At 41.4% G+C, this 22,500-nt stretch overlaps 1 protein-coding gene across 1 annotated transcript in view; it reads left to right on the forward strand.

Annotated features, from left to right (window-relative positions):
* Adamtsl1 (ADAMTS like 1) overlaps positions 1-22,500 on the forward strand; it is a 904,315-nt gene that overhangs the window by 799,114 nt on the left and 82,701 nt on the right. The window contains exons 18-20 of the mRNA XM_077797045.1: positions 4,702-4,881; positions 9,760-9,913; positions 10,749-11,871. Of these exons, the coding sequence (XP_077653171.1) occupies positions 4,702-4,881; positions 9,760-9,913; positions 10,749-11,871 (1,457 nt within the window). The remainder of the gene's footprint in view (positions 1-4,701; positions 4,882-9,759; positions 9,914-10,748; positions 11,872-22,500) is intronic.

Consider the following 22,500-nt stretch of genomic DNA (forward strand, 5'->3'; position numbering starts at 1 on the left):
TTAGCTTATCATCAGGAGCTTTACCAGTTCATCTCCCAGCTAGGGCTGCAAGATCCTCATTATCACCATGGAACCTTAGCATGCAGTCACAAGACCTGCAAATTGATAAGTGACAGGGGCTGGACAGGAGCAACTGCAAAACAACCAACCCAGAATGATGAGTATACAGGGAAATAGAAAAGCAAAACTGCACACCATCAACACAAAAAGTTCTTAGTCAAGATTCTAAAATGTGAATAAATATAATATTAGGGAAGGAAAAAGCATTAAATAGATTATTAAATCACTCCAGATGCTTGTTTATTTATGATTGTTAAGCATATAAATGAGAAAAAGACTCATAAAATAGAACATTAAGTATTAAATGTTAAATGAACCAAGAATGGTTGTACATGATGCACTACCACATTAGAAACCCAGAAATTAAAAAGAAAGAAAGAGTGTTCTAGAATGTGATAAGACATAGTTGAAAAGAAATACTTGGTTAATTATTATCTTAGTTTGTTTTGTATTGCTAAAATAGACTATGACAGAGTGAGTGTTTTATAAAGAAATTTATTCCTCATAGTTCTGGAGGCTGGGAATTCCAGGATCAGGGTTCCTGTGTATCTGTGTGTGGTAAGGACCTTCTCCCTGTTTCATGAATGGCACCTTCTACCTGTGACCTCACACAGTGGAAGGGATAAGGTAGCTCTCTGGGCTTCCTTTATAAGAGCACTAATCCTGTCCATGAGGGCTTTATCATCCTCATGGCCTAATCACCTCCCCAAAGCCTCCACACCCACTTCATAACATCATCTTGGGAGTTAGGATTTCAATATATGAATGGGGAGGGGGTCACAAACATTCAGACCACAGCACTGGGAAGCTAGCTAGAAATGTTTGCAGTAGTCCAGACAGGAGATATGGTATCTTGACCTCTTATGTATTTCAAAGCCACAACTTATTGTTTTGTAGAAAATCTGACAGCATTTGCTTATGAGTTGGGTTTTAGGGGAGGGTAGTGAGGAAAAGGGTTCTCAAGGGTACTGATGAAGTCTAACCCTGGACATGGCACCTTTAAATAATTAGGGAAGACAGAGGAACAATTTGGGGTGAGGTTGGAGGGGAAGTATCCACAGTTCCACTTTGAACATATACAAATGGCAAAGCCTACTTCCATTTAAGCGGACATGTGGAGTAGGCATAGGGGAGAACCTACAACTAAAATTTTTGATTTGCCACAAGGACTTTGTTTCTTTCTGACAATTGTGGCTTTGAAAAATTACATTAGGTTTGTGGAAAAATTTTAGTAATTCACAGAATGGAAAGTATTGTGAAGAATGCAGTCCCTCAGTTTGGCACATCCTTAAGAGTCAATAATCCACATGGTTAGTTATCTAGTTATAAAAGAATTCTGAAAAAGACCGAACAATAAAAGGTTATAACTAATCTGATTACAGCATAACTGGCTGGTTAAAACATACAATTTGACAGAAATAAGAGAAGGTTGAACCTAAGAAATCATGCAAAAGACTATAAAACTAAATTTAAAACTTTAGTTATCCATAGTAACAAGGATTATTCTAAGTCAATCGAATTCTTAGCCACACTAATTTAAATTTCTCCTAAATACCAACTTCAATTCAATGCTATAAATATTTGTTGAAACTTAAATTCACAGATGGTACTATTCTAAGCAGGATGGGTATAATCTGAGTTAACGTGAAATTCTTTAATATTTTATTGAATTGCATTTAAATAAGAAATACAAATTTTTAAATGTGTTTCTCTAATAAGTGAAATTTCCAGGTGGTCACTGAAATAAGCCGCAATGAAACCAAAGGTCTAATAGTATAGATTTTTCTTCTTAAGGGCAAAAGTCAGTAGAAAAGTCCTTGGAAGGAACTATTTGGCTCTGTGATAAGTAATAGGTACTCTATTATAGATTCCCCTCTATTGTCTAGCTTCAACACATTGCTTAGGAGCTATGTTCAATTATAGCCTTTCGACTCAGAAATCAAAGGATTTAGGGAAAACAGGTTTCCAGGGTCAGTCACCAAACTGTAGATAACTATTGTGGAATGTCTGTCCCTAACTTGAATCCTGGGCTAGCAGTCAGTTAGGATCTTGAGAGTGGAAGCTAAGACTTTAAAGTACACAGCACCCTCCCTCCAGTAAGGTGAGAGTTTAAGGCCCACTCTCAGCAGGCCTAGGCAAGAGGCAAAAATATCTTCTATTGGTTCTGCAAGCAGAGAGGAGTTGTTACAGAATAGGGGAGATAACCAAAATTTGGGCTGTTCTCCAGTTATGTTCAGGGCATGGTGCTCAGTAGGAGCTTAGTGAATGTTGCACTGAATGAAAATAAAATATACAGTTCCAGCCCCTGTATAGCCTCAGTTGGGCAACTTCATCTCTCTGAACCTTTGTTGTTTTATTGAAGAAATAAGATCTACATTATAGGGTGGTTTCACCTTTTTTGTTAGCCTTCAATGGTAGGTAGGTGATCTTAACCAGAAAAAATACATTTTTTCCCTTTTGAGATTCAATAAGGTTGTTTTTGTTTAGAATTTTTTAAGTTATACATACAAAAAAAAGTTGTTCATCATATGTCTGGATCATTTGAAAGACTCTAGAATTAAAAGGCTAGACCAAACCAATGGCTTTTCAAATGTCATTATCCAATAGCTCTGTGGTCTCAAACCATTCACAATTGTAAACAAGTGACATATTGGCTTGGGTTGGGTCCAAACAACCACTGATCCTAACAGGCCCTTCTGGGTCCCAGATTTTCCTTCCCATGTTATTTTATTCCATTGGGGATAGTAAAGGATCATTAATTTGGAGAAATGGTTCTCAGCTCTGACTGCACAATAGAATTATCTGGCAAGAATGAGCTAGGAAGTCATTTTTGAAAACATAGTACTTGAGACCCACCTTCCACAATTTCTGATTTGTTAAGTTTAGGTTTTTGCCTGGACATCAGCACTTTCCCAATCTCCCCAGGTGATTTCAACGTGCATCCAAGGTTGACACCACCAAGTAAGAGAGTGAAATCTGGGCCCTAGTAGTGTTTTGACTACACACTAGCACACTGTTGTCCCCGCTAGAGCCTTGATGGTAGGCAAAAATACCCATTGCAATTCTAAGTACAGCTGACCACACACAGTCTACCTCACCCTAGCAATCACTGCAACAGGAGGGATGACTACTTCAGAGCATGCTCTCTGGCTTTTTAAACCCAGGCCTAATTTCTCAACATAGGCGGCAAGTGAAAGACAAGAGACTCTCCTGAAGAATTTTTTTTGTTTGGTACCAGAAATTGAACCCAGGAGCATTTAATCACTGAGCCACATCCCCAGCCCTTTGTATTTTTTGAGACAGGGTCTGACTAAGATGCTGAGGCTAGCTTTGAATTTACAATCCTCCTGTCTCAGCCTCCCAAGCTGCTGGGATTATAAGCATGCACCATGGCACCCAGCTCCCTAAATTAGCCCCGAAACAGAGAAGTGATAAGTAGATATGTTAAATAGCTAGGGTTATATCTGACTGGAAGTGGTAGAAAACTCAAGAGAAGAATGGCTTCTGTAAGGTGGAAAGTATTTCTTTCTCACAAACATAGGCAGTCCAAGGCTGATGTGGTAGTGTCACAGTCAGAGGCCAGGCTTCTTTCATCTTGCCTATCATAAGAAGAAAGCTGCAATTTCAGACATTGTGTGAACACTCCAGCCTGCAAGGAAGAGAGAGGGAAGGGAAAGGTGCAGGCTCTCTTTGCACACACTTCCCTGACGGTGCTTATAGCCAATCATTTGTATCCCAATGACAAGCATTTAGTCAAATGGCCATGTCTACTTTCCAGGGAGGTTGGCCCAAAATAGCCTATGCTGAAAGCCACGCACCCAGCTGAGGATGGGGGCTCTTTTGCTCTTGAAACAAAAGGAATAGATATTTGGAAATGGCCAACAGTCTATGCCTCAGGGGTCCCCTCTCCCACCTCATGCAGCTGGATTAGAACTATTGTTACGTGTAAACAATGTGTTTTACTGGGGTCCCCCAAAAACTACTGACAGGAGGCTATTTTTCTTACATTCTGAATTTCAGCAGCTCTGGCTCCCACTGCCCTAAGAAATCACCAATCCAACAAAAAAATAAGGAGTTGTTCAGAAAATCAGCCCCTAAATCCAATGCCTGCCCAGTGTGGCAGAGTGAGTGCTCACACTCAGAGGGAAAGGACTCTCCTCCCTGCAAATTTCTGCAAATTGATACTGATGGCAGGAGAGCTTGCTCTTATTCATCCTGGAAGCAGCACAAATTATTTTCACGGGGTCGTAAATATGTTGAACACTCTGTTATACTAACCTCTTAAACCAGTTGTCTTGAGCAGCTACAAATCATAGTTCAGGAGCAACTTTCTAAGATTCCAAGGCCCCTGACATTCCTGGATGCTCAAGCTAAATACCTGGGATTAAGAGTGAAGGGTATATAGATTTTGCTACAAAATTCATTTCAAAGAGAAGGGGAAAAGTCCTTTGGCCTGATGCCTAGTTTGTCATAGTCATTTTGTTGTTGTTGTTTTTTGTTTGTTTGTTTGTTTTTTCAATTTTATTTTATTTATTTATTTTTAGTTTTTAATTTTTATACTCTTTACTCAGCCAAGGCTCAGGTGACAACTGGTGTTCAAACTACCTTCCTGCATTGAATTTCTCTTTCGTCCCTCCCCAGTGTTCCAGGACATGTGGTGGAGGTGTTCAGAAACGTGAGGTTCTTTGCAAACAGCGCATGGCTGATGGTAGCTTCCTGGAGCTTCCAGAGACCTTCTGTTCGGCCTCCAAACCGACTTCCCAGCAAGCCTGCAAGAAAGAGGACTGCCCCAGTGAGTGGCTCCTCTCAGACTGGACAGAGGTATGATGTCCCCTAGATGGAGAGAACAAGAGGCATGAGTAGGAAAAGTGACCCCAAACACATACATGGGAAAGACAAGAGAACCAAACAATTCTCTGAACACTACAGGGCAGTATTTTGTAACTATTTATACCATAGTATGTAACTAGCTTTTAACTAGGCTACAGGGACCTGTGCTATGTGGCCAGCCCTTACCCGACATTCGGAAGCTAAGGATTGTAAATGGGCTCCTCTTGGAACAAGACCAGAACACGGGGTTCTTCTCCCTAGAGCTCCACTCCCTCCCCCTCCTCCTGACCTCCCAGCACCTCCTACTCCCAGATGTTTCTAGTCTCTGCTCAGGGAGGGCAAAGCCTCTAGTTCTTTTCTTCCAAGTTACTGGACAATAAAGGATATGATTTATTAGGAAAAGAAGGCCAAGGAAATCCTGCCTTTTTACTGTTAGTTTCCTGGCTTTTAAGCTTCAACAACTTCCCAGCAAGAGAATTTGAGTTCCCCTGTTGCCCTAAATTTGGGCAGCAATTGCCTCAGTATCCACCACTCCCCGCTTCCCCTCCCACATTAGCATGTACCTCCAACTCACCTATTTTTCTAAATAATTCCTGTTCTACCATCAGCATGAATTAATTCATTTACATGCAGTTTCAACACATTTGTTCTCAGCCCCTGTGACTTCTTTGAGTTGCCTTGACTTCTGCAGCTCGATAGCTGTATGTCTTCCCTAGTAAAGTCCCTATATTATGGGATCACAAGCAAATTAAACCAAAACCAGGATCAGTAGGCTGGAAGTGAGAAAACGCATTGTTTAAAAACAGATTCAAGATCTTCTCCTTTCTCCCATAAGCATTTGAATTGGCCTCCTCCATGCTTGGCCTGTTTTATATGGAGCTGCTGATAGTTGAAATACACAGAGACATTTGCTTTCAGAGGGGAAAACTGCCTATGAGAATTAAGATACCAGCTCACTTAACATAGGTCCTGAGAATTCTTGCCCCACACAGTATCAACCTGTTCAGAGTCTAAGGACACCACAATTGAGAGCAAACTACATTACCACAGGTTTTACTGTTTGAAAGAAAAATCATCTCTGGCAGTATCACACTCCAGATATCCCAGAACGATAAATGACAAAACAAATAAATGATAATTTTTTTTTGTATTTTAGAAACAATTTGATTTCAGCAGGATGCACACTTAAAAGTGTAGAGAAGATAGACATGTATATACTCAAGTGTGTCCATGCTCACACGTGGACATCTGAGGGACCATTCTTCCATGGGAATATTGATTTGGAGTATGATATATGCATGAAAAAAATATAATAGAAACAGCAACTCAGGAAAGATCCCTGATGTATTTGCCAAGTGGTTCTAGGCAAGGACATCTCTCAGTGGAGTACTGTAAATGTATTCCTCTCCTAAGTCTATGAGAAAATAGCCTGTCATGAGTGGTATTCCAAGGAAAGGATTCATGTGTGTCATCATTGTCCTCTCATCTTCTTGCATTTGATAGGCTTTAGAGGATATAGTACCCAGAAAATTCAGAAAAAGAGTTCTCTTATGTCTGCAGTTTTAAGAGAGAGACACACTCATGATTAGGCACTAAAGGAATACCACTGAAGTAAGGTCCCATTTAATAATGCAGGACTTTAGAAAGGTGTTATGGATATTTAGGAATTAGACTCAAGGCAAGCAAAGCAAGCTTTAAATCCTGAGTGATGATTACTGGTTGTATAACCTTGAGCTAATTAACCTTCTGGGTCTTTATTTCCTTACCTATAAACTGGAGATATAATATTATCCACATACAAGTAAGAGGCTTAAATTAACTGATACATATAAAATACATCATGCCTAGTAAAAGTTACCTCTTATTATGATGATGATTCTCTTCCAGCTGGGCTCATTGTCAGGAGAGGAAATTATAGGAAGCACCAGCATTGATTGACTGGACTCAGGGCCACAGCCCAGGTCTCCCACGGGCTTTGCTGGTTTTCTGAGGAGGAAAAGATCATGCTTGGAGAACCAGGAGGAATTATCCAGAGAGTCTGACTAGGTTCTGTGCTATCTGGGTTGGTTAGCAGAAATTCTGAACACTGGGGAGGGGCCTGGAATGGTGGGAAGCAATCACCAAATCACTGGGGTTACTCTCAAGTCGTGCCGGGGAAATGTACTTCTGGAAGCACTCACAAAGGCCCACTCTGCCATCCCCAGGGCCATTCTGTGGTCCCCTTGCTGAGATGAGATGTTCATTCCATACTACACACACACACACACACACACACACACACACACAATGCCTTTTGGATAAAAGAGAACTGGATGATCTATGGGTGTTTTTGTCCTTAGTTCTCTGGGCTCAGTCTCATGGTTACTGCATAGAACTCCTCAGAGACAGAAGTAAGCCAAAGTTTTAGACATTTCCAAAAAAAAATTACTTACAGATTCTATTCTGAAATGAAGACCTCTCAAAAGACTATCCTTCTCTTTTAAAAGAAACCCTTCAATCTCCTGAAAGAGTTAGCTACTAGATATTTTTAAATCATATTTTTATGAAACTTGTCCCCATCCCCCAAAATAAAAGAAATTAAAGTCAGGGTAGTCCATTTGAGAATGAGAAGGACCTTGGAAGATCCTGTAGTCTAATCTATTTCTTTTTAAATTAAAGCCTCAGGAGCCTTTTAACAAGTGAAATGTTACTATGAAGTCCAAATTCTAAAACAGATAGAATGAGAGCCACTTCAAAGGAAGCATAGATGGAACCTTCAGATTTCCAGTGGTTGGGTCTCCCCATCCCCTGAATCACTTCCCATTGTAGTTATGCAACACTCTCTGGCAATCCCTACTGTGGCTTAGCTTCCCCATTTCAAAGATGTGGAGATTGAGGCTAGAGAAAGCACTAGACTGATCCAAATCATAATCCAATCTTCTGATCTGTAGGCGAACTATTTTTCCGTGTTTTTACTTGGGCAGCACTAAAATGACCATGATTTTAAAACATTCAGCCTCCTTTCCCCCATCCCACCTGACCCTTGGATTCAGTACTGTCATTTACAATAAAATAAGTGATGGGTGGAATCTGTAATCCACAATCGTTAGTAACAAAAGCAGCACGTTTGATTCTCCTCTCCATCTTTTGCCTCTTAAATTTCTTTCTGAGTGGCCTATGTCGCAGTACTTTGCACAGATTAGTGTCATTTCAGTGTGCTAGCATATAAAACTTGAAAATATAAGGTAACTCTGTTGGGTTTTACCGTCATTTTTCAAGTTCACATGGCACGCTGCCATGACCCCAGTTCAGGCCTTCATCATCTCAGCCTGGACAGTGTGCGACTCCTTCACTGACATCCTTGCCTCCCATCCTTCTGCACACTGTTGCCAGATTCACCTTCTCAAAACACCTCTTTCATCATGTCACTCCCCTCCTCAATGGCTTCCCATTGCCCTGTGGACCAATTCCAAACCTTCTGTCTGAAAATTAAATAAGTCTCCAAAGTCTGGCCCTAAACTACCTGTCAAGCTGCTCAATGCTCTTGGGGTGGCTCCTCTGTTCAGACAGGTTTGGTTCTGCCCCCAAGCCTGCCCTGGCCTTCTACCCTGAATTCTTCTGCCTTTATTCTGGAAATTTCCCTGCCTCCCATGCTTATCCATGTTGCGTTACACCCATCTTCAAGTTCTAGGTCAGGACATCCCTAGTGGACCATAAGCATTTGATAATTGTTAGCATTAATTTTATAATACTTCATTTGTTTTTCTAATTATGCATTCTTATCAAATACTTTACTATTTAATCCTATAGGCAACTTTATTGATATATAATTTATGTATTACATGTAGCACATGTAAGAACTGTATTCCTTTTTTAAGACTGAATAATATTTCATAGTACAAAGGTACCAAATTTTGTTTATTCATTTACCAATTGATGGACATTGGGTTGTTTTCACTTTGGAGCCATTACAAATACAGGAACATTTGCATAAGTTTTTATGTGAATATATGTTTTCACTACTCTTGGGTAGACACCTAGGAATAAAATTTCTGGGTCCTACGTTAAATGAACTTTTCAATAAACTATTAAACTGCTTTCTTGGGGAGCTGTAGGAAGCTGTTTCATCTTACATTCTCAGCAGCAACTTCATTTGTTTGCTAATGAAAAGGGTTCACATTTTCCTACCACTTGCCAAAACTTACCATTTTCTGTCTTTTTTAATATGGTTATACTAGTGAATACAAAATGATATGACATTGTCATTTTGATTTGTATTTCCCTACTATACTATTTCTTTTTAACAATACATTTGACTCCCACACATACCTTTCATTTGAATGACCCCTCCTTGAAACTAGCAACTGTCTTTCACTTCCTTCAAACAAAGCAGGTTTTTCATAACAATTGTCTGATGGTAGGCATCAAAATATTAGTTATCTGTGAAGGAAGGAGAAGGGGATCCGCATTAACATTATTTTGTGTAAGGCATTTTTAAATATATTATCTCATTTAATTTACAGGCTTCTAAATTAAATGTAAGAAATAGAAACCGCCTTAGAGATATTAAATCCCTTGCTTTCTAATAAAATGCTGAGCTGGGATTTGAACATGGTACTCTATACTCTTTCCTCTAAAGTCATATAAATAAAAACAGGTAAAATACCAGTAGGAAATTTTAGAGTGGAAAATACTAGCGTGGAATGTGTCTACAAGATCTCATGTATTCCACATTGTTATTTCATAATTAATATTTCTCTCTCTTTCAGTGGCTGTCGCTTTTCCAAGCCACTTTTCTCATATTTTGGTGAGTTTGAGAGTCCATACAAAAAACATTAGCCTATAGTTCCCTGAATTTTTATGCATTTGGCCTCTTTCTTTCCTCACCAGTGTTCCACGAGCTGCGGGGAGGGTACCCAGACTCGAAGTGCCATTTGCCGGAAGGTGCTGAAAACCGGGGTCTCCACAGTTGTCAATTCCACCCTGTGCCCTCCCCTGCCTTTCTCTTCCTCCATCAGGCCCTGCATGCTGGCAACCTGTGCAAGTGAGTATGTCAGAGCTCTGGGATGGAGACAGAACCCCACTTAGTAGCAGCCACTGTGCAGGGGCCTTCCCTAAACCAAGACCAGTGGCAGACGGTTGGGCAGCAGAGCCTTTGGAGGGCTGCAGGCTGGAGAGCTCAGCTGGAGGTGGAAAAGGAATCTTAATCACATGTGGCCAGGCTGAATTCTCTTCGCCACAGGAAAAACAGTTTGCAGGGGGGGAAAGTTCACTTGCTGGCATACAGAGATCTGGGAGCTAGAGGCAGCATATTACTAATGAAGTCTAATGTTATCCACTCTGGGGTTTTAAACTACTCTGAGCAGATTTGTTCTGTTCAATATTAATCCCTAGAGTTGTAAAGCTTCTGGACTCTCCTCACTGTAATTTAGGGCGCTGGCACTTTGCGGGACCTTAAGTAGACATTTAGTCGAAAATATTCCCCTTCTCTATCCTCTCTGCCTCTTTTTATGATGCTGATTTCTTCTTTCAAATGCTTTTAATGAGAGGAACTGCCTTTTCCCCAGGGCTCTGTTCCACCTAGGACCCTGCACCTCAGCTTCCAGGCCAGAAAGACCCAGTAGGGTGCTGCTTGGGGTGCCACAGCCCCTCATGAGTTCTCTGTTTGGGGGTAGAGGTAACTTGATGGTCCACAGCTGGTAGCCAGCTTCTCTTCTAAGCCATGAGGTGTTTGTTAATGATGGCCCTGGTCGAAATCACTGCCTAAGAGCTCTTTCCTTTTTGTCCCATTTGTCCCCTCTCACGGCTGCATCTCACTGCGCTTCTTCTCTGCTCTTGTCTTCTCTTCCTCGGTCTCTCTGGCATCCCTCTCATGCCAGGGCCTGGGCGGCCATCCACAAAGCACAGTCCTCACATCGCAGCTGCGCGGAACGTTTACATCCAGACTCGCCGGCAGAGGAAGCTGCACTTCGTCGTGGGTGGGTTTGCTTACCTGCTTCCGAAGACGGCCGTGGTGCTCCGGTGCCCCACGCGCAGGTTCCGCAAGCCCCTCATCACCTGGGAGAAAGATGGCCAGCATCTCATCAGCTCCGCCCACATCACAGTGGCACCTTTTGGCTACCTGAAGATCCATCGTCTCCGGCCCTCAGATGCGGGCATCTACACCTGCTCTGCAGGACCCGCCCGGGAGCAGTTTGTGATTAAGCTCATTGGAGGCAATCATAAGCTTGTGGCCCGGCCCCTGAGCCTGCGGAGTGAGGAGGAGGCCCTGGCAGTGAGGAAGGTCAGCCCCAAGGAGGCCCTGCAGACCCATAAGCACCAGAACGGGATCTTCGCCAATGGCAGCAAGGCTGAGAAGCGGGGCCTCCCTGCTGACCCAGGGAGCCGCTACGATGACATTGTCTCCCGGCTGCTGGAGCAGGGGGGCTGGCCCGGAGAGCTCCTGACTTCCTGGGAGGTGCAGGACTCCATGGAAAGAAACACGTCCTCAGAGGAGGACCCGAATGCCGAGCAGGCCCTTCTGCACCTGCCCTTCACCATGGTGACTGAGCAGAAGCGCCTGGACGACATCCTCAGGAACCTCTCCCAGCAGCCTGAGGAGCTGCGCGACCTCTACGGCAAGCACCTGGTGGCCCAGCTGGCCCAGGACATCTTCCGTAGCCACCTTGAGCACCAGGACATGCTCCTCAAGCCCTCCGAGCAGAGGTTTCCCCCCGTGGCCATCCCTCCTCATAAACATGTGTCTGGCTTCAGCAGCTCCTTAAGGACCTCCCCCGGGGAGGCTGGGGGCGGCTCTCGCCGGCCACACCGCAAGCCCACCATCTTACGGAAGATCTCAGCTGCCCAGCAGCTGTCTGCCTCGGAGGTGGTCACTCACCTTGGGCAGACTGTGGCGCTGGCCAGCGGGACACTGAGTGTGCTGCTACACTGTGAGGCCATAGGCAACCCAAGGCCTACCATCAGCTGGGCCAGGAACGGGGAAGAGGTTCAGTTCAGTGACAGGTGAGCTACTTGGTGGAAGAAGGGATGGGAAGAAGGGAGGAGGAGGCCAGGGACCACATCTTGCCCAAACCAGGCTGTTCACACATCCTCTGAGGTGTTTCCAAGGGTGGGGCTAGAGCACAGGGCCTGGGAATCTCCTCCTGGGTTTCAGGCCCTCTCTCAGCACTGATGGACTGTTGGAGCAAACACAAGGTATTTAATTTCTCTACACAGTATGTTCTTATCTTTATAAGGCAAAAGCAACACTGCCTACTCACCCCTATCCCCAGAGGATCCCAAAGATGAATGAGATACTCTCTGGATGACTTTGAACTTTTGGCAGAAAGATAACATTCCAGGCCGAGGCATTATTATGTTTCTCCTCTGAGATGAACCACTGAAAAGTTTCAACACCAGGACACACTCTCCATGTGTGGTCACGCAGGGCTGGGGAGTGTGCAGCCAGCACCTGCTGCTCCCCATGAGTGAGCCTGTCCTTTCTCTGGACTGGACAAGGCTATCTATTCCAGAAAGTTTTTATTCCCAGTTGGACCTGTGATTAATTATTGTAATATCTCTTGGGGTCTCTATTTTGATGTGTCCTTATTGGGGTGACAGCATCGTACCATTTACTGGTCTTCCTAGGCCATGGCCATTCATATTGTTAAAATCAACAGTGGTAGTAGAAAAATAAGAACAACATTTTTTTAGCACAACCTGTGTGCCAAGCCCTGTGCCACACGTTCTACATACTTTGTTTTTCTTTTACTATCTGCAAGGACCTTAAGAATAACCATAAGCAGCTGCTATTATAACTGAGTAGTTACTATCTACCAGGAAATCTCCAAGGTCCCTTCTGCCTCCTCCACCCATTTACAAACAGCCACAGAAGGTTAAAACCCATATGTTGATGGGAATGAGGGAGGGTCTTCAGCATAGTAACTTCAGAATTTGCTATACAAATCGCTTCTGAGTATCCCACAAACCAAGGGTCCAACGATGACATGAGTTTGAGAAGTGCTCAGTTAAAGCTAAACAGATGTATTTACTGCTGCATTTTATTTCTATTTTTTAATATAGCACTTGATTTTTATTATAAAGGTAATAAAAGGGCTATCAAATGATATCCAAATCTATAAAGTAAAAACAGCAAGTCTCCCACATCCCTCCAATCATATTCCTCAGGGCAATCACTCTTAATAATTTGATATACGTCCTTTTAGAATTTTTATGTGTTTTATTGTATTATATAAAAATGTATATGCACACATAGGATTTGGATTTTTTAATGGGATATTAGTCATGTTCAGAAATTTGACTCGGTTTTTATTTCACATGTCTAGGAGACGTCATAATAGTAGTAGAGATCTATGTCACCTTTTTAACCACTGATTATTGTTCTTGAATACATTTAACTATCCCCCATCTGAAAATTACCTTGATTTTTTTCCATTTTTTAAAACTTTTTAAAGCATTCCAGTGTGTGTTGTGACTTTCTAAGTGGACAATAGAGAATGTAGTGTTTCCAAACTTACCCTTTGATCACTGAACAATTTTTTGGCTTAGTAATCTCAAGAACACCAATAATTCCAGAAGCATTTAGAAAGCACTGCCTTAGCCTTTTAGTTTGTACCTTGATGGGCACTGAGAGTCCAACCCTAAACCTAAGGTAGAGAAGGTGCAGCAGCATCTTTCTGGGAAAAGCAACATGGCAGCCAGCTGCTAAAGATACTAAAGTGTTGAACCTAAAACAACAGAGGGCACATCTTGGATCCCCAGTCACCCAGAATATTAATTGGGTATTGGTGTAGCATTAGAGGGAAGGCATCTGGGGTCCAGGGACAAATAATTTTTGACATCATCAAGATTTCTTTTTCTAGATTTAGCCTTGAAAACACATTTCAATGTGCATTAGTTGCATGCAGTTAGGAAAAATAAGACATTTCTGTTTCTGATCTTTGTCATTATAATTTTTTTCCATTTTTACTTGTGGCTGGCTGGTAAGAAATGTGAATGAAGCTTGGATTTCTATATACTTTCCCAAGTTCTGTTTGAGAAAAAAGAGTGAGCAAATCTGCTGAGAGTGTGTAGGAGGCATGGGCTGCCACTGGGACTGCTTTGCTGTGGGGTCTTGGTGACCTGCTCTGTGTTGGGTGTCATTGCTTGTCATTACTGCATCTGGTAGCAGTTCAGAACTACTGATTCATTTCTAACAGAAAAGTGCCAAAATATCCAATTGTATGATTCAGTTAGCCTGATTTTTTCTTAGTGCTCAAGTCTACCTTTCTGTGAATCTGCAAGATTCAGTTGCCTGTGGGTCGGTAGGACTTTTATTAAGGTAGACTATAAGTAGCCTGAACTAACAGGAGCAGTTCAAGGTAGAAAGCAAGTGATTGAGAGAATCCTACCATTTCTCCAACTTTGAAATATGCCAAAGCTTCATTTAAAAGAAATTGGTTTTACTAAAGGATCACTAACAATTTAGATACAACTGTGTGTGTGTGTGTGTGTGTGTGTGTGTGTGTGTGTGTGTGTGTGTGTGTATAATTTACTAGTTGAAATGAAGTTCACATGATGCTCGGAAGCATATGTCAACTTCTCAAGCAGTGGTTTCCTGAGTATCCCTGAGTGTATTATGACAGGCTGTTTCATCATAATCCCCACTTTCTTCTTCCTTTATTCCACAAACATTCCAATATCAGACCCTATGTTTGATTCTGAGGATAGAGGAAAAGAAGACTAATTCCTTATTGATGAAATTCAACATCTAGTTGGAAAGCCAAAAAAACAAAGGCTGTATTAGAAGTGCTGAGCGAGAGGCACGCATAATTATTTATTCCATAAGTATGTATTAATCTTCCTCCTATATGCCACCTATACATCAACTCACTGGGAACCCTGTGGTGAGTGAAGCAGGAGTGAGGGTTTTCTGGTAGTTGGCATGCATTTCAAGTTCTGCTCAAATAACCCATCAGAGAGAGCTTCCCTAATCATTCTATCAAAAAGCACACCCCTCATCACTCTTTATCCCTTCAACTCTGCTACTTTATTAGTAGAATTTATCATCATCTAATGTATAATTTACTTGCTGATTGCCTGTCCACAAGGACAGAGACTTTCTTCATTGCTGTATCCCCAGTGCTTGGAAGTCAAATAAGTCATAACTAGTCAATGAATTAATTTGTTAATGGAGCAAGACAACAAACACAGAAAATACCAGATAGGATAAGTGGGGGGAAAATTAAAACAGAAAGGGTATAACTTGGTGACCACTTTAGATAGGTACTCTGTGAAGATTACATGTAAATCAAGTTCTGAATGATGACCAGTTTCCAGAATGTGATGTCAGGAAGAAGAGCCTGCCTGGACGAGGAAAAAGCAGTGCAAAAACCCTACAGGGAAAAGAGTTTTGTGTGTTGAAGGAGCCTTAAAAGAAGGTCATCTGGCTGGAATGTGGGATGGGATGGGATGAGGCTTGAGGCTAACCAGAGTCCCAGAGAAGGAGTTGGGGTTTTAGTCTGAGTTCCAAGGGAAAATTCTGGAGGATGTTAGGCAGGGGGATTGCAGAGGAGCATGAGTAGAACCTGGGAGGCTGTGGAGGGCTCCAGGGCATTATTCCCTTCAATGCTATAAATATTTTCTGGATAATACAGTGATAAGTATAAGGAAGTGAGATGAGAAATAAGAGCACTGTTCTTCAGAAAACAAAAAACACTTCAAGTGCTCTGCATGAAACTCCAACAGGCAGAGTACTTTTCTTTAAACTTCTGGACTTTAAATAACTGGACAGAAGGAGGGTTCCCAAATTCAGTGCACATAATAATTACCAGGAACCTGTTAGTATGCAGACTCTCCCCTGGCCCCAGAATATCTTTCTGTAGTAGAAACCCATAATTTACATTTACATTTAAACAGGTTCCTCTACAGCTCCATAGCCAGAAGCTCCTAGGACCACCTCTAGGAAGCACTGAAAGAGAAAAGAGAAGATAGTGAATCCCAAAGTAGAACTACATGCTAGATTTTAATCTTGTTAAAAGACTTGGTGGAGGTAGACAAGTCTCACTGCTGAAATGACCCTTGGGAACGGGGTGGCGGGGAACGGGGTGGGGGGTGCTCTCCTTTCCACACTCTCCTGTCCTCTTGTCTTCCCTCCCAATATTTCATTCACTCGGGTCCTTGAATTGGAGAGAGACCGGACTGTGAAAATGCAAGAGGCTGGGGTATAAAAGAAGCAGAGAGAGGAGAAGTTAGATTCCAAAACTGCTGCCAGTTTTCTGGAAAAGTCCTGGACTGGTTGAAGGTTGAGATGACTATGTGTGGCCACTTGAGAAAAAGAAGCAGAACTGGGCTTCTCAGCACAGCCATCAGCTTGAGTTAGCAGTTTTCTTCAAGGGCCTGTTCCACCTGGGTTTTTCTGTTTGGTTCGTTTTTTGGTTTTCTTTCTTTCTTTTTTCTTTCTTTTTTTTTTTTTTTTTGTTTGTTTGGTACCAGGGATTGAACTCAGGGGCACTTGACAATGAGCCACATCCCTAGCCCTATTTTATATTTTATATATCAACTGAATTGCTGAGCGCCTCACTTTTGCTGAGGCTGGCTTTGAACTTGCAATCTTCCTGCCTTAGCCTCCCAAGCGGCTGGGATTACAGGCATATGCCACTTCCCTCGGATGCCACCTGGCTTTGAAAACAAGAGAATGTGGCCTCATTTTCTCTTTGCTGTCATTGCTGAATTCTCCCAGTTATATGGATCTGTAATTGACAGCTATTACCATGTTGCTCACTGCAAAGTCCCCGAGAAGAGAATGTGCTAGATTCACGCCATGGGCCTTGTACACTTGAAGCTACCTTCATGGTTTGAAACCATTAATAGTACAGCCCTGGAGTAGCAACTTAAACCCCCAAAATAGTTTACATGTAGAATTCTATTTTCTATGTTTAACTCCTCAAGTTTATTGATCATGGATGTTTTAATATTTCCACTCAGTTTATTACAAAATTGGCTTCTCCTTGCCCCACTCATGTTCTAAGGCTGCATATAGCATACACTTCTCTCCGAAAAGGTTCTTCCCTCCCCAACAAGTTTCCTCTTTGGTCAGAAGTTTCTTCTTTCTGACCAAAGAAGAAACTTGTCTCTGTCAAAATATCCCTTATCTTATTGGATAAGCATTCTGCACCAACTTAAGCACCTCTTCTTAAAAACACTTCTTTTGACACTTTGAAAACCACATGAACTTGGTTTTCTTCCTACTCCTCTGGCTGTTCTTTCTCCTTTCTACAACCACTCTTCAGAGGAGACGTCTTATCTAGAGTCTCACTCAACATGCAGTAGTGATGTTAGTAGCTCCTGTGTTCCCCTTTATCCTAGTGATTCCCACATATTTAGCACCAGACCTAAAATCTCTTTTGATTCAAATATGCCACCATGTCCAGGTGCTTCACAAATAGGTCAGCTCATTATATCTAAAACTAAACTCCTGAATCCCTATCTCAATAAGGAATAGCCCTGTCCATTCATGCCAGAATATTTTTCTTTCTTCTTCATCTCCCAATCTGGACTCTCTGGCTCCTCAGAAGCCCTCTCACCCTCTACTTCCCTCTTATCTGGCTACCTCTGCTCAGGTTTGTCTTTGTCAACTCTAATTGCAACAACTTCATAGCTACAGGGCCGCCTTCTTTAGAGCAAAGGATGGCAAATTACAGCCAGTGGCTTTAACATCTTTTAAAGGGTCATGAACAATGGCTTTTTAAAGATTATTAAAAGAGCCAATGAAATTGAGCACAGAGCTATTAAGTTCACTTGCTCAAGGTCTCACGCTTAATAAGTGGTAGAGCTGGAATTTGGACCTGGGTTATATAAAGAGTTATTAAAAGAATAGCTTTTGCGTCTTTAAAGGGACTACTAAAAACAAAAGTTGGAATGTAGAACAAGGACAGCAATGGTCCTCTGTGAAGCCTAATGTGTTTACTCTCTGTCCCTTTACTGCTCTGTGTTCTAGACCATTCACCATGATACCCCAGAACACCTTTCCAGCAAACCTGTTCCTACTGTCCCCAAGCCTAAACCTCTTTAATGACTTGCCATCACCTGAACATAGGTCCAAATGCCTTTGTGTGACATATAAGGCCTTTTATCTTCTAACCTGTGCCTATCTCTCTGGCTTCATCTCTTACCATATCCTCCACCTATGACATTGATCCCTGCTCTCCAGCAATGCCCCATTACTTGCTGTTTATGAATTTGCCTAGGTCCATCCAACCCACTTTGTCTAGCTAATTATCTTCTTCCTCACAAGGAGCCTACCCCCTTGGAACCCAAGGGTCCTGATGAGCCCTCTAGTACCCACATAGCACCCTACCCTATACTCCCTTACCACTGATTTGAATTAGCTGTTTGATTTTTTAAAATTACCCTCTGGATTATGTCAGTCTCCTTCCAGGGCAGATGTTTAAGAATATGTCTTAATCATATTTTCTTCAGAATTCTAAAAACAGACACTCAACAGATGAAAAACTGAAGAATGAATAAACAAAGAAATGGATAGATGAATGCCAGCATTTAGGAAAAAGGTTTCCTAATTTCTGGGAGGCTGTGGTCTGCACCGCTTTGCAGACTTGCAGCCATGTCAGAGTTCCAGAGTGATATACACTTTTAATGAGCATTTCTGCCTTACCTATGTGTTCTCCCCTACAGAAGTTTCAGGGAACCCAGATTCTAGCAAACAAAGTTGTACATTTTGAAAAGCATTGCTGTACGGTGAATAAGTACAAAGAGTAAATACCTTATGGCATCCAGACCATATTTCTATCACAGCCAGACCCATGGAGAAATCTTCATGGTCATCATCAGTATAGCTAACATTTATTGAGCACTAATATTGAGTTTCAGGTGTGCATATATTCTTACAAAAAGCTTTTAAGGTTACTATCCCAATTTTACAGATGTTGAAATTGAGGCACAGTGATGTTAGATTAACTTGCTCAAGTTTTCATTCAATGAATGTAGAGCTAGAGTTTGAACCCAAAGCATTCTGACTCTAGGAAGTACTCCTTTTTTACTGTTCACTTAGTGGAATACATGGACTTGCCATTGTTTTATAACAAAATCATTGGTGTCAAGTAAACCTAGCATAAAATTAACATTCAATATTCCAGCCAGGTAACTTCCAACTTATGAGGCTCTCATTTTCATTTCTGCATATTTGTTTTAGGGACAGCCTTTTCTTCTATAGGCAGCTCTACCTTAATATATACGCAACCAGCTATAAATACTCATATTGTAAGGCATACTGAGCACTCAGTAAACCTTACAGTGGTCACATCTATCTGTGTGTGTTTACGGTTAATGATCTATGCATTGTGTGTTTAGAGACTAAGACTTACATAAGCAGGTTGAAGCTAAGTTACTCCTTGATTTTCAGTTACTTTGGATAAATATAAAACTTGTCACCACTTTTTTCAGTTGAGATTCAAGTAAAAGCTATCTCTAGTTTGTATTTAGATACAACATATACCACACCTCTAGCTTAAAAAAATATATGGTAAATAACCCTTTCCCCATCTGATACCAGGAGGTTTACATAATGTGGACAAACACATTCAATATTTTTATCAGAATCCAACTCTAGGAAAAAAAAATACCTTTAAGGACAATGCTGACTATAGAAAAGAAAAGTCAGATTCTCCAAAATTGTCACCCTAGGTTGTATTACCAAATTGGGATGAAGAGTGATCTTTTCCTCTAAGAAAGATATAAATATTGCTGACAGCATCACACTGGCAGGGTAATCCTTGCTCACTATTTAACGCTATCAGGTCAACACTGAGCTGACAGTCACATAATAACCACAGTACAGCTGATCACATCGTAAAGCATTTACACAGGACTTTCCTTAAGGTTGTGGGAGTTTTCAAAAGGAATGCAGGTGAACATAAAAAAATAATAACAATATGAAACTAGATAATTTGAAAAAATATTTATTTCTCCTTAAGGATAGGATATAACTCATGAATGATGTTCTACTTACATGGAATGGAGAAAGGGCTAATGCCAAGGAGTTTCTGCCTATTCCTGTTTGCTTCCTCTTTTGAGTCTAGGTGTTTCCACCTTATTTCCTCCTGCTCTCTTCACCTGGAGGCACACCTGATGCTATATCAGTTAACACAGAAGCCCATAGCAGTAGAAAATAGTAAAACTGAATCAGAGCAACTTAGGCACAGGTCCTAGTTCTGCCACTTCCTATTAGAGTCCACCTGAATCTCTCAGAAACTTGGTTTTCTTGCTAGTTAAATGATACTAACAAAGCCAGGCACTAAGTTTTATTTTTCCCTTCAGAATAGCAAGGATGTGGGTGTATTAGTCTGCTTTCCATCACTGTGACAAGATCCCTAAGATGATGAACTTAAAAACTACAAGGGTTTATTCTGGCTCGCACTTTTGAAGATTTTTTCCTATGGTCATTTGTTGCTGTTGCTTTGGGCCTGTGGCAGCACAGTATATCATGGCAGGACCACATAGCAGAGGAAGTTGCTCATCTCATGGCAGCTGGGAAGTAGGGAGAGAAAGGGGTTCCAATATCCCCTTCAAAAGTACACCCCAATGACATAAACTTCCTCTCACTAGACCCCACTTCTTAAAGGTTCTGCCACCTCCCAATAGTGTCACAGGCTGATGACCAAACCTTTAACACATGGGCCTTTGGGGAACACTTATCCACATCATAGTAGAGGAGAACAGAAATAGTGTCATAATGGATACTCATTTGTCAGCATCCATAATCATTATCAGCTAGACATAGGGCCATTGTATCACCCATCTTCCAGGACATCACAAAGAAAGAAGCTTTGCTATTATTGCAAGGATCATTGGGCAGTTGTTTAAAGAGTTGGGTTAGAAACGTATTCAAGGGAAACAACATGATACAAGATCATTAGCTAAATCCAGGCATCAGGAGAGGATGCACACATCCTACTGATATTTTTTTGCTATCATTTCTGATCCAGCAAGAAAGAGAAATCTGTAGCCTCTGAAGGCTTACACTTGCCAGAAAGCTTTGGACAGTATTCCAAAGTGGTGTTGAATAGGAGATGAATCAAGAACTATTTGGAAAGCATTAACTTGGGCAACACAAAGTGTCCACAGATGGAAACTTCTCAGAATGGAAGAGAGAATCAGAAGGGAAATTCCTCCAGGGTCAATTTCAGAACCACAGTTGTGAATAATGCTATATGTAAAAGTCATAAGCCCATGAAATGCAGTTTCCAAGTTTGCAGATAATATAAAAACTGGAGGCAGGGAAGATAGGGAAGGAAAAATAAACCAGTTTCAATTTGGTTTGGCTTGTTTCCTTTCCAGAACTAAAGGAAATGGAGATGACAAATGTTTTTCCCAGTTGAAAAGTGTAAGAATAGCAAGGCAGGAAAATAGGGACCATCTCAATAAATATATAAACTCAGTAGAAGGAAAGTAATGGAACTCAATGCAAAGGTCACAGAAATGACCACTGGGCATCGGGCAGGTAGGAGCATCAGAGAACATTAGACAATTCATGACAACCAACAGTAAGAGTAAGGCTCTAAGTCAGAACTGTCTAATCCCTGAAGGGTTTGAAGATCTGCAAAGATCCCACTAGCAATGGGCTTATTCTTCTAGAAGGGTGGTCTTAGCAAATGGAAGATAAAGTAGTTAAGTTTGGGGAGGGGGTTATTTATTTTTTGTTGTTTTTTGTTGTCTTCATTCGTTTTGTATAAATAAAGAAATTACTGGGACAAACGAAGTGAAAATTCTTTCATGTCGAGGTCAGACATCCACATGTTTACCATTTTTTTTACTACTTTTTTCTTAAAAAGGGCCAAATAGTAAACATTTTTGGATTTGTAGGGCATCGTATTTCTGTCCCAATTCTGCCATCATAGTGTGAGAGCAACCATAGACAGTACTTAACTTGTATGGTGGAGTTCCAATAAAACTTTATTTACAAAAGCAGGAGACAGCTGGAGTTTGAAGTTCCCCTATTCTAAGTTAATAGGAAATCCAGCCACAGTCATTTCATGCAGAGGTTAGGAGTTTGAAATGAAATACCAGCAGGCAGAAAAAAACTACACACGTTAGCAAATTCAAGATTTCATGAATTTCTAAAAAGAAAGAAGCTAAAAATGTTGGCAAAAAGCATGAGGACAGGGTTAAGAATGTGTGGTCAGGTGGCCTTTCCCATTCCAAAAATATTTTCTATACTTCCATCTAAGCAATAGTGAAGCTTCCAACATTAAATAACTCTTAGTTGGCAAGTACATTAAAAATAGCAAAGGTTAAAAAAAATTGCCCTAGCCAAATAGTGATATGAAACTCTTCATGAACCTCAAATCAGTTCCCCAAAGTATCTGTACAAAATAAAACTTCCTTGCAAGCCTCTGGGCTACTATAATTTTTGGTTTCAGGAAAAAAAAAATATTCTTGCTCAGAGAGGAGGTCTTCTCACAGCATTCCTTTTACCTCATGCTTCAAACTATTTAAAATCCAGACTTCAGTGATTGTCCATTTCCTTGAGTAACTACATACCTTGGCACAAATTACCCCCCACCAAAAATGAGGCCAAACCACATGTCTTCCTATTATGATGCCTCAGTGGATGCCGGGATGTGGTCAGTTTAAGAA

The sequence above is a fragment of the Urocitellus parryii genome, chromosome 4, assembly GCF_045843805.1.
Source record: "Urocitellus parryii isolate mUroPar1 chromosome 4, mUroPar1.hap1, whole genome shotgun sequence".
Lineage (NCBI taxonomy): Eukaryota > Metazoa > Chordata > Mammalia > Rodentia > Sciuridae > Urocitellus > Urocitellus parryii.